Below are 17,454 nucleotides of genomic sequence, written 5' to 3' on the forward strand. Positions count from 1 at the left end.
CACCAAGACGCTTCCTAGAAGAATGAGAGAAACTCCCCAAATACAGGCGTGCAAAGCTTGTAGCGTAATACCCAAGACGACTCAAGGATGTAATCGCTGTGAAAGGTGCTTCAAAAAACTATTAAGAAAAGGGTCTGAATACTTATGTAAAATGTTATATTTCAGTTTTTTTTATTTATACATTTGCAAACATTTCTAAAAACCAGTTTTTGCTTTGTCATTGTGGAGTATTGTGTGTACAATCATGATGAAAAATAGCAATTCAATCAAATTCAGAATAAGGCTGTAACTTAACAGAATTTGGAAAATTGAAGGGGTCTGAATACTTTCCGAATGCACTGTATAATCACTGGATATATGTTATTCTATCCTCTATTTCACAGCGCCAGATTGAAGCAACAAGCAAGCTTATATAATAAAAGGATGGCCTATCAACAGAGTATACCATTACATTATCTCATACTATTGTAAAAGCCATCAACTGGCCTATCACCCAGCAGTGTGTCTCACGAGGTGTGACAGTGTCACAATAAAATACCCTGTTTGAATATCTATGGGAAAAAGCCTGCAATACACAGTATGAATATTGTGTGAACCAAGACACCTTAGACACCCTATCATAATTCAAACACCACTTCTCCATCCATACTCACTTCAAGCTTTACCTCTGGAGGAGTAGGGGAGTCACACTTCTGAAATCAAGTACAGAGCATCTAGGTGAACATTATACACCTCCCCTTTGTCCAACAACAGGGGAGACCGAGCAAGCTTGCATTTGGGTGGCATATGAGGCATATCAAATGATTGCTTTCAATCTCACATGCACCACAAAATCTATCGTCAGAGCTTGACAGCGGTAGATATACAAGCAAAAAGGAAGGGGTAACATGTATTATGACCTCATTTCCTGTACTTGACGAATCCAGTGGAATTTCTGACCAGCAGTGTAATGTACAGTACCAGTCAAACGTTTGGACACACCTACTCATTCAAGGGTTTTTCTTCCGTTTGACTATTTTCTACATTGTAGAATAATAGTGATAATAACCCATATGGAATCATGTCGTAACCAAAAAAAAGATTCTTCAAAGTAGCCACCCTTGCCTTGACAGCTTTACACACTCCTGGCATTCTCTCAATCGCTTCACCTGGAATGCTATTCCAACAGTCTTGAAGGAGTCCCCACATTTGCTGCTATTCCTTCACTCTGCGGTCCAAATCATCTCAAACCATCTCAATTGGGTTGAGGTCAGGTGATTGTGGAGGCCAGGTCATCTGATGCAGCACTACATCACTCTCCTTCTTGGTCAAATAGTCCTTACACAGCCTGTTGGTATGTTGGGTCATTGTCCTGTTGAAAAACAAACGATAGTCCCACTAAGCGCAAACCAGATGGGATGGCATATCGCTGCAGAATGCTGTGGTAGCCATGGTGGTGAAGTGTGCCTTGAATCCTAAATAAGTTAACAACATTATCACCAGCAAAGCATCCCCACACCACCTCCTCCATGCTTCACAGTGGGAAACACACATGCAGAGATCGTCCGTTCACCTTCTCTGTGTCTCAAAGACACAGCGGTTAGACAAAAAAAATGTTTTTTTAAATCAGAAATTGGGACTCATCAGACCAAAGGACAGATTTTCACCGGTCTAAAGTCCATTGCTCATGTTTCTTGGCCCAACATGTCTCTTCTTCTCATTGGTGTCCTTGAGTAGTGGTTTCTTTGCAGCAAGTCGACCATGAAGGCCTGATTCACGCAGGCTCCTCTGAACAGTTGAGATGTGTCTGTTACTTTACTTATTTTTTTGGCTGCAATTTCTGAGGCTGGTAACTCTAATGAACTTATTCTCTGCAGCAGCGGTATCTCCGGGTCTTCCTTTCCTGTGGTGGTCCTCATGAGACAGTTTCATCACAGAGCAGGATGGTTTTTGCGACTGAACTTGAAGTCCTTGAAATTTCCCAGATTGACTGACCTTCATGTCTTAAAGTAATGACGGACTGTCGTTTCTATTTTCTTTTTTGAGCTGTTCTTGCCATAATATGAACTTGGCCTTTTACCAAATAGGGCTATATTCTGTATACCACCCCTACCTTGTCACAACACAACTGATAGACACAAACCCATTAAGGGATGAAATTCCACAAATTAACTTAAGGAACACCTTTTCATTTAAATACATTACAGGTGACTACCTCATGCAGCTGGTTGAGAGAATGCCAAGAGTGTACAAAGCTGCCACTGCTACTTTGAATTCTTAAATATAAAATATATTTTGATTTGCTTAACACTTGTCTTACTACATGATTCCATATGTGTTATTTCATAGTTTTAACGTCTTCACTATTATTCTAGAAAAATAGTAAAAATAAAGAAAATCCCATACTTTGACTGGTACTGTATATGTAGAGGGTAATCTTTAATTGCACAATAGCTCTGTGGTTGCCTGTCTATGCTCTTATATTTGGAGCGGCAAGGAAGTCGAGTGGTTGGAGTGTTTGGCCAGTAACCGAAAGGTTGCTAAATCAAATCCCGAGCTGACAAGGTAAAAATCTGTCTTTCTACCCCTGAACAAGGCAGTTAACCCACTGTTCCTAGGTCGTCATTGCAAATAAGAATTTGTTCTTAACTGACTTGCCTAGTTGAATAAAAAAAAAGTCAAGTTGTGATCTAGGCCTATATATTATATCAGTTGGTGAAGGGAATATTATGGAGAGTATATCTTTTTTATTGCCATGTTTGAACAACACCTTATTTGAATTTGTACAATATCTGTACAACTTCATGAATTCTAGTACGCTTCATGTTCTCTCTCTGGCAGAAATGTGTAAGAGTGAATCAGCACCTACGTCACTGCCCTTCGCCCTGGACCCATACTCACAGCAGGGAGCAGAGACTGCATGTTCTGATTGGAGTCTGCTATCGTGGCCAGGTAAACCAAATTTCTGTGGAGCATTTGTTGGTACCTTTTGACAGAATGAACATAAAACACATTTTAACATTTAAAAGACAGGGAGATGGGCTGTCAATACACTGCAAAAACGTACATGCATGACAGTGTGGAACCTGAAAGCACATCAGGCATGGAACTTTTGTATGGTACATAAATGATAACTTACTGTGAACATTCTGCGGTCTTTCCTTTACTCTGGAAATCCATTATACATTGAATCAGCTGATTGTTCTCATCCAGTAACTGAAACATGACAGAGCAAAAAGGAAAGAAAACTGAAAAAAATGTGGATAGGCCTGTAGAAGACAACTGCATCTTCCTATCCAGTAATGTTCGCATTCGGACCTGTTACATATGAGAATACAGTAGCCTAAATAAAATTTTAAGGGGATTGGAAACATGCATGAAAACAATGTTGCTTGTATTGAGTGGTTGAACTTCAGCAGGACAAACGGCTGTCCCATTCCAATGCAGACTACTCATGAAATCATATGTTCTTTGGTAGTACAGTAGTACATGACGTTGATGGCAACATCGTAGTTAGCTGGTCAACCGGCCTTTTTCTCCAAACGTTAGCTAGCTATAATCAATGTCATATATACTAGTAGTCCTGTTCTGTGCGTGCCTGGCTAACAAAAGACGCTAACAATCCAACTAGCTAAGAAAACCTTAGCCTATGCTTCCATTTATATCAGAAACTAATTCAATGTTAGTCCATCGAATCGACTAAACATGTTATTTTTTTAGATTATTTGCCCACTACCGCGAAGTTCATATTGACCGCGCTTTACCCTAGCAACATTGTTACCATCTATTTCCCTCCTTACAGCTCGACCTGGCCGCTGGCTAGGCTAGTTAGCTAGCAACAGCAGCTGGTGCTGTATCCGCCTCCATTCTGTTGCGGTGCGTGATAAAAAATGAATTAGCTATACCTTTTGAATTCCAGCGGGTGTTATATCACCCTTTCCACGTTGTCTGTGAGGTGCAAACGCCACCGACATGGTGTTTTCATATAAAGCTAAATAAACTAAAACATACAACTAACAAATATGTAGAACTCAAAGCAGACAGTTTAGATTAGCAACATCTGATGTTATTCTGTGATGTAGTCCATGGCCGTGTTCGAGAGGATCAAATCCGCAATGTATCATGGGTAAATTGTGACTGATTGACTGATCTACAAATAACAATGAGTCATTATTTATGATCCACCTTGATTTGTAGATCAGTAAGTCGGCAGTGGCCTGCAGTCGTTCTGATGCTCTCGAACACGGCCAACTATAGGGCTGAACGATAATGCCCTTGAAATGTAATATATCTTCATGATATATATATATCGAAATTATAAAAACATGTCAATGCATTGTATTGTTGTTTTGTGGGGTACAATTAAGACTTTTATAAAATCAAAACAATGTTTTCAACCCCTGTCGAATGGTGGAATAATCCAAACTCAACCCAAAGGCCACAGGGGAATGGAAAATAGTATCCCCCGGAAAGGGTCCAAATAACGCTGAAAACGTCTGTATTAAACCCTTATTATAGTCCCGGAACCACTTATGATAACAATGAAATGCTGTTGAGTTTAGAAAGAGTAAAATAAAATGTTGCAGAGGCGTCTGTGAATTTATGAAAAATTTCTTGGTGAAATGCTCAAAATTGAAAGAGTTCAAGCGCATGCGCCCTGTCATTACACTCACTCAAAAACTAGCTAGCAAACATTCGCTAGCGGAGTAGCTAGCTACACGTTTTAAACATTTCAGTACATCTGTTTCGAGAAACACAATGGCAGCAAGATATGACAGGGCGATCACTGTGTTTTCTCCCGACGGTCACCTTTTTCAGGTGGAATATGCACAAGAGGCTGTGAAGAAAGGCTCCACTGCTGTAAGTTTATGAAGCTAAGCTAACGTAAGCTGTGTCATTTAGCTACTATGTAGCCATAAATGTATGAAAAGATAGCTAGCTAACGTAACATTGTGATGCTGTTTGAGAAAATTGCTAGCTAACTCAATTTAGCTAGCTATCATGTTCTGTTGTTGAACGCAATATTTACTTGAATTTCGGTAAAATTACTTAGCTAGTGTCGAACTACTTAACTGTTTCATTTCCCCATTCCTAATTTAGGTGGGCATCAGGGGCAAAGACATTGTTGTCCTTGGAGTTGAGAAGAAGTCTGTCGCCAAACTACAGGAGGAAAGAACAGTCCGCAAGATCTGCGCCCTAGACGAACATGTTTGCATGGCATTCGCAGGTATCTAACTAGCTAACAACATATTCATTAATTTGTATGTTATCTTGATCATCAGACGACATGCCGAAGTAAGTACCGTTGAAGTCGGAAGTTTAAATGTATTTGGCCAAGGTGTATATAAACTCAGTTTTTCACAATTCCTGACATTTAATCCTCGTAAAAAATCCCTGTTTTAGGTCAGTTAGGATCACCACTTTACTTTAGGAATGTGAAATGTCAGAATAATAGTAAAGAGTTATTTCAGCTTTTTTCTTTCTTCACATTCCTAGTGGGTAAGAAGTTTACATACTCAATTAGTATTTGGTAGCATTGCCTTCGGATAACCTTCCACAAGCTTCCCACAATAAATTGGGTGAATTTTGGCCCATTCCTCCTGGCAGAGCTGGTGTAACTGAGTCAGGTTTGTAGGCCTTCTTGCTCGAACATGCTTTTTTAGTTCTGCCCACCAATTTTCTATAGGATTGAGGTCAGGGCTTTGTGATGGCCACTCCAATAACTTGACTTTGTTGTCCTTAAGTCAGTTTGCCACAACTTTGGAAGTATGCTTGGTGTCATTGTCCATTTGGAAGACAAATGTGACGACCAAGCTTTAACTTCCTGACTGATGTCTTGCTTCAATATATCCACATAACTTTCCCCTCCTCATGATGCCATCTTTTGTGAAGTGCACCAGTCCCTCCTGAAGCAAAGCATCACACATGATGCTACCACCCCCGTGCTTCAAGGTTGGGATGGTGTTCTTCGGCTTACAAACCCCCTTTTTCCTCCAAACATAACGATGGTCATTATGGCCAAAAACGTTCTATTTTTGTTTCATTAGACCAGAGGACATTTTTCCAAAAAGTACAATTGTTGTCCCCATGTGCAGTTGCAAAGCGTAGTCTGGCTTTTTTATGGCGATTTTGGAGCAGTGGCTTCTTCCTTGCTGAGCGGCCTTACGGGTTATGTCGATATAGGAGTCGTTTTACTGTGGATAGATACTTTTGTACCTGTTTCCTGAAGCATCTTCACAAGGACCTTTGCTTTTGTTCTGGGATTGATTTGCACTTTTGCACAAAAGTATGTTCATCTCTAGGAGACAGAATGCACCTCCTTCCTGAGCGGTATGACGGCTGCATGGTCTCATGGTGTTTATACTTGCGTACTGTCGTTTGTACAGATGAACGTGCTACCGTCAGGCATTTAGACATTTCTCCCAAGGATGAACCAGACTTGTGGAGGTCTACAATTTGCTTTCTGATGTTTTGGCTTATTTCTTTTGATTTTCTCACTGAGTTTGAAGGTAGGCCTTGCAATACATCCACAGGTACACCTCCAATTGACTCAAATGATGTCAATTAGCCTATCAGAAGCTTCGAAAGCCATGACATAATTTTCTGGAATTTTCCTAGCTGTTTAAAGGCACAGTCAACTTAGTGTATGTAAACTTCTGACCCACTGGAATTGTGATACAATGAATTATAAGTGAAGTAATCTGTCTGTAAACAATTGTTGAAAAAAGTACTTATCATGCACAAAGTAGATGTCCTAACCGACTTGCCAAAACGACAGTTTGTTAACAAGAAATGTGTGGAGTGGTTGAAAAAACGAGTTATGACTCCAACCTAAGTGTATGTAAACTTCCCACTTCAACTGTAGCCAACATTGCCTAGCAAGAACAATTTGTGTAATGGCTGTTTCCAGAGGTAAAACTTTGTCTAGGGAGTTTTTTTCCGCCATTTGTCTGGTTTCAATATTGTTTGGTTTGCTGTGGCTCATAACAAAACCAGCTGAACGTTTCGCTCTTATTGTCTCTTATTTAACCAGTTGTCTGCCTCTGTCAGGTCTGACAGCAGATGCCCGCATTGTGATCAACAGAGCTCGGGTGGAGTGCCAGAGTCACAGGCTCACAGTGGAGGACCCAGTCACCGTTGAGTACATCACACGGCACATTGCCACCCTGAAACAGGTACAATACACACCACCTCCAACTAACAGCCCCTAACGACTTGCTATTGCCATCCGTGACAGACACCACTCAGCAATTAGATTTCACTAAAACAGGAAGTCACAGCCCTCCAATAGTCTCTCTCATATGTGCACAAGCAAGAGATGGCTTGTGTAAGACTTTTATTTTAATGTGAGGGGAAGCAATTTGTCAGGAACCTGTAGCAAACCCACGTTTAAAAAGTCTGTCTAATAAGACTTCCCTGTGTTTATTTTGTCAACGTCATAAAGACCAACCACCTGGACAACTGTCAGTGGAAGTTCAAGTTTATTCAACATTAGTGACACAGAGGGGACTTTTTGTGTTGGGTCAACGTGGTGATGTTGTCCAAGAGTGACAGCATCGGCGCATGCTACCAGGTTTGGGTAGGTTACATTCAGAATGTAATCCTTTACAGTTACTATTGTTAGGTTCTAATTCTCAGAGTAAAAAAACTCTCTGAGGACACTATGAAAGCTGAACCAAGTTTAATTCTTCCCAGAGGATCAATACAGCTGCATTGGACAAAACATGTTTCTACCACCACAAGTGTATATATATACTCCAATTTAGATGCACTCCTCCTTCTCTCCAACCCTTACATCTTTTATGGTTCTACAGGAAGACGAAGTGATGGTGTAATAAACCTTTCCTTCTCCCTTAAGGTCGACCTGACGTTAACCCCCTTGATTCCCAATCCAAAGCTCTCCACCCGTATCACCTATAGCAATCATGTGACTGCCTCCCCTCTACCCAGCACATTCCAAAGCCATCTGGCTCCTACAGATAACCATTAACCTCTGATGTAAAAACCAGTCTCTATCACTCCTCCGATACTATACTATTACTTCTGATGTGTCTTGTCTTTAGTATAATAATGTTCCAACTTTAACCCAGAATCTAACAGTCTCCTGTTTTGAACATTTAACTCCATACTGTTCAACATTATATACACTTGGAAATTACTTTTCAATGGACAAACAATCATTAGTAAAACATGAACAAAAAAGAAACATAATTAACATTCACAGTGAGGGTTACAAACTCGGGGACTTATGGCCTCTGTTCTATGATCACACCATACACAATCTTATTTCCATTCCTCATAGAACACTGATTATAACGTGTCCCCTGGGTCTGTTGACTTCTCCCAGTTCAACGTTCTCCTTCCGGTTCCCAAGAGTGATAGCGCAAAACTTGCAAAGCAACAAGAAACACTAAACATAACAGTATTAATATGGTAAGCTATGCATAATTATATATGCATGAAAACCAAAGTCTGAGACATGACACTACCCACTCTCTCTTCACCTGACTCTGATTCTTGTAAATCCAGCCACAGTGTCCTATTTCAAATAGGCCTTACGGCAAAAGCACACCAAACAATTATGTTTGGTTTTCTGTGACTAGGTGCTGACCTTACAGCCTTTTTCCAGCCACGGAGAGGGCTCACAAAAGTCAGAAATGGCGATTAAATTAATCACTAACCTTTGCTCTTCATCAGATGGTACTCACAGGACTTCATGTTACACAATGTGTGTTTTGTTCGATAAAGTTCATCTTTATGTCCAAAAACCTAATTTGAAATTGGTGTGTTATGTTCAGAAATGCATTGTCTCAAACAAACATCCAGTGAAAGTGCAGACACATCAAATAACAGTAATACTCATCATAAACATTGATAAAAGATACAAGTATTAAACATACGAATATAGATAAAGTTCTCCTTAATGCAACTGCTGTGTCAGATTTCAAAAAGGCTTTATGGCGAAAGCCCACTTTGCGATTATGTTATAGGTCAGCGCCTATACACAGAAACCCATACAGCCATTTTCCAACCAAGGAGAGTGTCACAAAAGTCAGAAATAGCATTAGAATTAATCACTTACCTTTGCTCTTCATCTGGTGGCACTCCCAGGTCTCCATGTTAGACAACAAATGTTTGTTTTGTTCAATAAAGTTCATCTTTATGTCCAAATACCTACATTTTGTTGGTGAGTTTAGTTCAGAAATCCAAAGGAACCATGCATGCTCTCAACACGAAGACAAAAAGTATAAATAAAGATAGTTTGACATGTTTCTACTATGTTTAAATCAATCCTCAGATTGTTTTTGTCATAAATAATCAATATTATTTAAACCGGACAAAAGCTTTGTCAATGGAAAAGGTAAACAAGAAATGCGTGCTCCCGATCACGTGCTTGGTTCATGTCTGGAAATTTCCACTGTCCTCTCATTGAAAGCGGTGTATCTCCCTCATTTGTCAGAGTAAAAGCCTGAAACAATGCCTAAAGACTGATCACATGTTGAGGAAGCCATAGAGATTGTGAACTGGGTCCTAAGTCTTTGTATGGTGGATAGGCTTTCAATGGAAAAACAGCCTTTCAAAATAATAGTACTTCCTGGTTGGACTTTCCTCGGGTTTTCACCTGCCATATCAGTTCTGTTATACTCAGACATTATTTTAACAGTTTTGGAAACTTTTGAGTTTTCTATCCAAATCTACTAATTATATGCATATACTAGCTTATGGGCCTGAGTAGCAGGCAGTTTAATTTGGGCACGCTTTTCAACCAAAATTACGTATGCTGCCCCCTACCCTAGTGAAGTTAACCAATAAAGCAGCTAACCCAACTATGTTTAAAGTAGCTCCCAGACCCAACCAATTTGCATGTCTACGGTGGAATCTAGTCTCTCTTTAGCTCCACTTCCTTTGTCATGGTGTCTTCAAGGTCACACATTATGCAGCTGGACCTCACTTCCTGTGAGAACTATGCGCCCACCGAGGAGAGACATGACGATCTTCACTGCTGCAGGTGCTGTAAGGAGTACTGTGTGTAGACAAGAACATTGCTGTCCCAACATCCCTGCCTGGTGTATCTTGATGTACACTCAATCTCCAGAATTCAGCCCGTGCCTAGGTTATCTCCTGCTCCTCATGTGCTGCTTTCACCTGAGGATATACACACTGCAACGCATGGGTCATTTCCTGACAACATACACTCCCCCCTTATGGGCAGATCACTAATTGGTGGCATTTGAATAACAGCCCCCGGCACTCCCATCAGTCTCCCAGCTACCCAGCCATTTGGCATGAGTCCTCAAACTGATAACCCAACAATGCTACTAAAGTAACCCCTGCTACTCCTAACATGGCCCATGACTATAGCCTCCTTCAATTACTGTCCCTACAAATCAAATCAGACTTTATTTGCGACATATGCCGAATACAACAAGTGTAGGCTTTACTGTGAAATGCTTACTTACAAGCCCTTAACCAACAGTGCAGTTTAAGAAGAAGAAAGTATTTACCAAGTAGGCTATATTAAAAAGTAACACAATAAGAAAAGCAATAACTGGGCTATATACAGGGGGCACTGGTGCCGAGTCAGTGTGCAGGGGTACAGGCGACTGCTGTGAGAATAACTACTGCATGTAATCTGTCAAGTGTTTTCCGGCGGTTAGAAATTGGGAACGAGATTAATGAGTTGGAAGAATATCCAACCTAACACCATGATCTGGGTTTGTGTAATGTTCAATTTAACTTCATAATAGTCCCTATATTGTGCACAGTTAGCGGTCCTCCCTTTTCCTACGAGCTATCTCCTGTAACAATATACATAGTCTCTGGGAATGATACCCCTCTATCACCACAACCTTAATTTATGAGCCCCCACAGATCTACCCCGCAGTCACATTCCATCCCACTTAACAGCCCTATATAAACATTCTGTCTCAAACACAGGCCTCGTGTACTTCACCTCCTGCTGCAGATACATTTGCAAATATCATTCCATCTAACCCATAAAACACTAGTCACTACTCCTAATGCACTTCTAAGGAAAGGGAAGAAAAGTACATGTTTAGTAACTTCACACCACCCTTGATGCGAATAAAACCGTGGAAAGAACCGTCCATCCGTAACGTTCTATACCCGTATGATGCTGGTCTCCATGCCATCTCCTTCATTTTCATCCTTGGGTGTTATTGCAAAACAGACTGAGCCTTTTATGCAATTAATTGTGCCGTATCTTCCAGCCATCTATATGTATTGTGATTTAACATTCAAATTCTGATGACATGGTAAAACAAAAAAAAGCCTTCATGGTTGGCCCAAGCTATCATCCAGTGAGTTCTCTAACAACCTCCCTGTCGGAGGATACTTAGAGATAAGGTTTCTAGAGCCTCCCTAGGCCTAATACATTTTTGCAGTGCCCTCACTGTTTTAGAGCCCCCCCCCCCCTCTCTCTCTGAATCATAACTAAAACGTTTAAATTATCCAACCCAAATTCAGAATGACAGTCCTTAGTGCTTACTTTGAGTGTACGACTCGAATTCAAGTCTCAACCTAGCACACATCATCCCTGTTAGAATGTATGTTTATTAACTGAACCTTTTTATTGCCGGTAAAAGCTCTTCTCATTACAGCCCCCATTTGTCCCTGTTTTCCTGTCGCCTGGTAATGAAAGAGCGATATCTCAATGCATACTTAGTCGAAATTGTGTAGACCCCCCCCCTCCCGGCACTTATCATTCTAGCGTGTCTTCTTCAAATAGCGTTACAGTTCATCTTCCCAGTGGCACATGTAACTCGTGCCTGTCACATTTGATGGCCCTTGATCATGTGCCGATTTTCAATATCCAAATGGATACATCCGTTTCTCCCACGAACACGAGTCTCTCACCTGAGCCGTTATCTCTCTCCACGCGCGCGTTCTCAGCACTCCTTCCGCCCGCGCGGTCTCAGCACTCCTTCCGCCCGCGCGGTCTCGGCACTCCTTCCGCCCGCGCGGTCTCGGCACTCCTTCCGCCCGCGCGGTCTCGGCACTCCTTCCGCCCGCGCGGTCTCGGCACTCCTTCCGCCCGCGCGGTCTCGGCACTCCTTCCGCCCGCGCGGTCTCGGCACTCCTTCCGCCCCGCGCGGTCTCGGCACTCCTTCCGCCCGCGGTCTCGGCACTCCTTCCGCCCGCGCGGTCTCGGCACTCCTTCCGCCCGCGCGGTCTCGGCACTCCTTCCGCCCGTACCCAGGTTTGGCTCGGACTCAGGAGTGTTAAAAGTCGCTGTCCCTTTGTCGCTCTTTCTTCAGCCGGTGAGGGAGGGTTTTGTGGTTCACACACTGTTTGTGGTCAAATTATTCCTACCATGTCTTAAGACACGATCCGATGTCACGTTCCATGGTAACCTCGAGAGGAAAGAGCATAATAACATACTGTTACTGATGAAACCATTTTCAAAATTAGTTCATACTCCTGTATTTTCCCTTCGAACACATGATTCACATTGTGATTCAAAAACATGTTAAATCAAGAATGCGAATAACCAATCAACTTAGAATTACAACTCTTGATAACTCCGTAAGAAAATAATAGTATCTCATTAAGCAATGGTAAAATAGAATAGACACAGCGTTTCTTTCATTTTATAGTTTAATCTGACTCCTACAGATAACCATTAACTTATGGTGTAATAATCAGTCTCACTCCTCAGATACTATAGTAGTACTTCTAATGTATCTTGTCTCTAGTATAATACTGTTCTGATTTTAACCCAGAATCTAACCACTATACTGAACAAAAATATAAATGTAACAATTTCATATATTTCACTGAGTCACAGTTAATGTAAGGAAATCGGTCAATCGAAATAAATTCATTAGGCCCTAATCTATGGATATCACATGACTGGGAATACAGAACCATATGTTGGTCACAGATACCTTTAAAAAAAATGTGGTGGCGTGGATCAGAAAATCAGTCTCTGGTGTGAACATTTGCCTTATGCATAGTGACACATCTCCTTCACATGTAGTTGATCAGCCTGTTGATTGTGGCCTGTAGAATGTTGTCCCACTCCTCTTCAATGGCTGTGCGAAGTTGCTTGATATTGGAGGGATCTGGAACACTCTGTCATACACATCGTTCCAGAGCATCCCAAACATGCTTAATGGGTGACATGTCTGGTTAGCATGGAGGCCATGGAAGAACTGGGACATTTTCAGCATTCAGGAATTGTATACAGATCTTTGTGACATGGGGCTGTGCATTACCATGCTGAAACACGAGGTGATGGCAGCGGATTAATGGCATGACAATGGGCCTCAGGACCTCGTCATGGTATCTCTGTGCATTCAAATTGCCACCGATAAAATGTGTTTGTTGTCCGTAGCTAATGCCTGACAGAACCATAACCCCACTAATACCATGGGGCACTCTGTTCACAAAGTTGCACACTGCTCGTCCACACAACACCATACTCGTGGTTTGCGGTTGTGAGGCCGGTTGGACGTACTGCCAAATTCTCTAAAACGACGTTGGAGGTGGGTAGTGGAATTATCATTAAATTCCATAGCAACAACTCTGGTGGACATCCCTACAGTCAGCATGCTAATTGCACCCTCCCTCAACTGGAGACATCTGTGGTGTTGTGACAAAACTGCACATTTTAGTGGCTTTTTGTTCCCAGCACGAGTTGCACCTGTGTAAAGATCATGCTGTTTCATCAGCTTCTTGATATGCCACACCTGTCAGGTGGATGGATTATCTTGGCAAAGGAGAAATGCTCACAAACAGGGATGTAAACAAATTTGTGCACAACATTTAAGGGAAGCTTTTTGTGCGTGTGTAAAATGTGTGGGATATTTAATTTCAGCTCATGAAACATGGCATATTATTATATTTCTCTTCAGTGTAGTTACCTGTCCAATTGTAATCACAAATGTAACTTTCTGATTACATTCCATTTTTTGTTATTTAACTAGGCTAGTCAGTTAAGAACAAATTCTTATTTACAATGACAGTCTACCCCGGCCAAACCCGGACAATGCTGGGCCAATTGTGCGCCGCCCTATGGGACTCCCAATCACAGCCGGTTGTGATACAGCCTGGAATTTAACCAGGGTCTGTTGTGATGCCTCTAGCACTGAGATGCAGTGCCTTAGACCGCTGCGCCACTCAGGAGCCCAACGATCCATCAGACACATTTGGTGTGTCATCATATTAGTCTCTGATTTGTGGACTTTCAGACATGACAAACTTAAACTTGCGCCTTTTTTCAATGCTGATTTTGAATGTCATTAGGAAAATAAATGTACCAAAAAAAACGTTTTTTTTTTTTAAAAGTAACCCTAGAAGTTACTAGTTTTTCAAAAGTATATCTAATCTGATTACAACATTTTTGCTGGTCATGGATTACAGTTAGTTGTTTTGTAATCTGTTACTCCCCAAGCCTGCATGCAAGGCTACCGTGTACCCATTTTGGTAGAGTAAACTAAAGTCCATATGATACTTGACTGTTTGTTTATTTTCATTTGAAGCCAGCTTTTTATCTTTTTCTTTAGCGTTACACTCAGAGTAATGGACGAAGACCGTTTGGCATCTCGGCGTTGATCGTGGGTTTTGACTACGATGGGACCCCCAGGCTTTATCAGACTGACCCCTCAGGAACATACCATGCATGGAAGGTCAGCCAATCCACAAAAATATCTCACCTTTCTCAACAGATAAATATGTTTTAATGTTTTTCATAGCCATAATGATTATCTGAAGTGTATCATTGCAAAAGTTAGATTTTCTTGTCTTAATTGTGCGGTCTGTTTTTGAAAATAAACATTAGGTATTGAGCTGGATTTAAACCACACTATTGGTATTTTAATGTTTTAAAAATACTCAGTTACTGATTTGTTACCCATCTCTTTGTTCAGGCAAATGCAATTGGTCGCAGTGCTAAGACAGTGAGGGAATTCCTGGAGAAGAACTACACAGATGAAGCCATCGCCACTGACAACGAGGCGATTAAGCTGGCAATCAAAGCCTTGCTTGAGGTAAGGTCAACCACTGTCATTTTTATGCTAAACTCCAAACCGACGACTACTTCCTACTCCCCTAGGCACTTCTGTAGGTCTGAGACAGTTATATTTGGGTATTTAATATGGTCAAAAATTCGGCTGTTAGCATATTAAATCCATTGTGTACATTTGACCTTTTGAACTATGTTTACAGGTGGTTCAGTCTGGTGGGAAGAACATTGATCTCGCTGTGATCAGAAGAAACCAGCCACTGAAGGTAACCTCACCAAAGAGTTTGGTGGTCTGATCCCAGTATTTGCCGCTTTACACATGTTCTTGTCTGAGTTAATTGCTTCGTTCTTTTGTTGTTGCTCCATGTAGTTATTGGAGTCCAAAGAAATTGAGACCCTGGTGGCTGAGATCGAGAAAGAGAAAGAAGATGAGGCAGAGAAGAAAAAACAGAAGAAATCTACTTGAAGTCGTTACTCAATCACTAGTTTTTATTTAGCCCTTGGGTAAAGGCAGTGTATTTGGTCGGTAAATATAGAAAAGTGTCAAGGTTTATAGGCCCAAATATAGCTTTCATGTCACACACACTTAAGGTTTGTATGTTGAATTTTCACATAAAATATCCCACCATCAATGCATGGTTTATGTGGAAGCTGAGCTGTGTGGATCTCAAGTTAGGATTCAGAACTTGGAGATCTCACCTCTGCCCTCTTTTAAGAACAGTATGTTATTATTTTTTATTTGAAGTGAATGTTAATAGACCGACATACTTAATAAAGTCAACTTGTTTATGTACCTTAGTTTTTATTCATTCATCGGGTTATAGGGAGAGTGTTTTTTTCTTTAGATTCATGTTATCTTTGTTGTGTGTGTTGATGCTAAAATATGTCTGTAGTGAAGTCGAGCACCCAATCCCAGCTAATAATTTAAAAAAATGCTGTAGTAAAATGGAATCAGAATATCATTATACCAACTATGTCAAGAATCAATGAAACAGTAAATATCAGCCCCCCCCCCCCCCGGACCTATTGAGATATTGCGCGTGACTAAAATATTTAAGTTAATTTCTCATGCTAATGCCTTGGTCTAATCAGTGTATTTCTGTACATGCCGGATCTCTGTGGCAGGATGCATCATTCACCCAAGTTTTGTCAATTGGGCTACTGCTGTCTGAGATGTCATGTGACTAATGGACAGCCAGGGACAGATCCACAGTCCCTTCCCTGATTTCACCGTGGGGGATAATGAAGGCTTAGTTTGACATCACAGTGGGTCAATATGAAGAAATGACAATGTCATTTTAGCTTCACTTCAGTATCCTACCCAGCAGTATACAAAAAGATCACTGTTATCCCTTACTCCGACAGAGAGTAGACTCAACATCCATAACAGCAATGTTTCCATTTACCAGCATTCTTTAGGAATGTCACTCATACAGCGAATGCAGAGTAGCCCAGGCCCCAGACGGACTGCTTTATGACGCGCTCATCTCTCACATAGTCATTTAAAGGGTAGTGCAGTTACAGTTGAAGTCTGAAGTTTACATACACTTAGGTTGGAGTAATAACAACTTTTTTTTTTTTCAACCACTCCACAAATTGCTTGTTAACAAACTATAGTTTTGGCAAGTCGGTTAGGACATCTACTTTGTGAATGACAAGTCATTTTCCAACAATTGTTTACAGACAGATTATTTCACTTATAATTCACTGTATCACAATTGCAGTGGGTCAGAAGTTTACATACACTAAGTTGACTCTGCCATTAAACAGCTTGGAAAATTCCAGAAAATTATGTCATGGCTTTAGAAGCTTCTGATAGGCTAATTGACATAATTTGAGTCAATTGGTGGTGTACCTTATGAATGTATTTCAAGGCCTACCTTCAAACTCAGTGCTTCTTTGCTTGACATGGGAAAATCCAAAGAAATTAACCAAGATCTCAAAAATTGTAGACCTCCAAGTCTGGTTCATACAACCACGTTCATCTGTACAAACAATAGTAAGTAAGTATAAACACCATGGGACCCCGCAACCGTCATACTATTCAGGAAGGAGATGCGTTCTGTCTCCTAGAGATGAACGTACTTTGGTGTGGAAAGTGCAAATCAATCCCGCAACAACAGCAAAGGACCTTGTGAAGATGCTGGAGGAAACTGGTACAAAAGTATCTATTTCCACAGTGAAACGAGCCCCCTATATCGACATGACCTGAAAGGTCGCTCAGCAAGGAAGAATTTGTGGGTGTGGTTGAAGAGAATTCCTTTTTATGACGTAAATATAGACTCTGAGTATAACGCTCTGAAATTGTGAAAATTATGATTTTTTTTGTGTGTAAGAGCTGTTTGATAGACATTCCTGGAATTTCAGCCTGTTCAGGTGGGATGGAACTTTTAGCCCACATCATGACATCACAAAGTGATCTAATTATAATAGACAGATTACTTTTCATCTGGGCAAGGGGGTGGACTCTAGACCATCATATCAGCAAA

At 41.0% G+C, this 17,454-nt stretch overlaps 2 protein-coding genes across 11 annotated transcripts in view; one reads left to right on the forward strand and one right to left on the reverse strand.

The window, feature by feature from the left end:
* LOC135558778 (protein SSXT-like) overlaps window positions 1-5,138 on the reverse strand; it is a 26,729-nt gene extending 21,591 nt beyond the window's left edge. For 2 of the 10 annotated variants that reach the window (XM_064992911.1, XM_064992907.1), the window contains exons 1-4: window positions 3,885-4,096; window positions 3,119-3,195; window positions 2,881-2,965; window positions 654-692 (exon numbers count right to left, since the gene is read on the reverse strand). In XM_064992911.1, the coding sequence (XP_064848983.1) occupies window positions 654-692; window positions 2,881-2,965; window positions 3,119-3,195; window positions 3,885-3,953 (270 nt within the window). In that variant the 5' untranslated portion in view covers window positions 3,954-4,096. Of the gene's footprint in view, window positions 1-653; window positions 693-2,880; window positions 2,966-3,118; window positions 3,196-3,884; window positions 4,100-5,052 lie in introns of those variants that run through there. The other 8 variants (XM_064992909.1, XM_064992905.1, XM_064992910.1 and 5 more) reach the window with 7 other exon arrangements.
* Window positions 4,526-15,758, forward strand: LOC135558779 (proteasome subunit alpha type-7). Its single transcript, XM_064992913.1, has 7 exons — window positions 4,526-4,839; window positions 5,080-5,206; window positions 7,030-7,154; window positions 14,508-14,630; window positions 14,871-14,990; window positions 15,169-15,231; window positions 15,336-15,758. Exons 1-7 carry the CDS (start codon window positions 4,738-4,740, stop codon window positions 15,429-15,431), a joined length of 756 nt encoding a protein of 251 aa, XP_064848985.1. The 5' UTR covers window positions 4,526-4,737; the 3' UTR covers window positions 15,432-15,758.
* The last annotated feature ends 1,696 nt before the right edge of the window (window positions 15,759-17,454 follow it).

The sequence above is a fragment of the Oncorhynchus masou genome, chromosome 17 (assembly GCF_036934945.1).
Source record: "Oncorhynchus masou masou isolate Uvic2021 chromosome 17, UVic_Omas_1.1, whole genome shotgun sequence".
Lineage (NCBI taxonomy): Eukaryota > Metazoa > Chordata > Actinopteri > Salmoniformes > Salmonidae > Oncorhynchus > Oncorhynchus masou.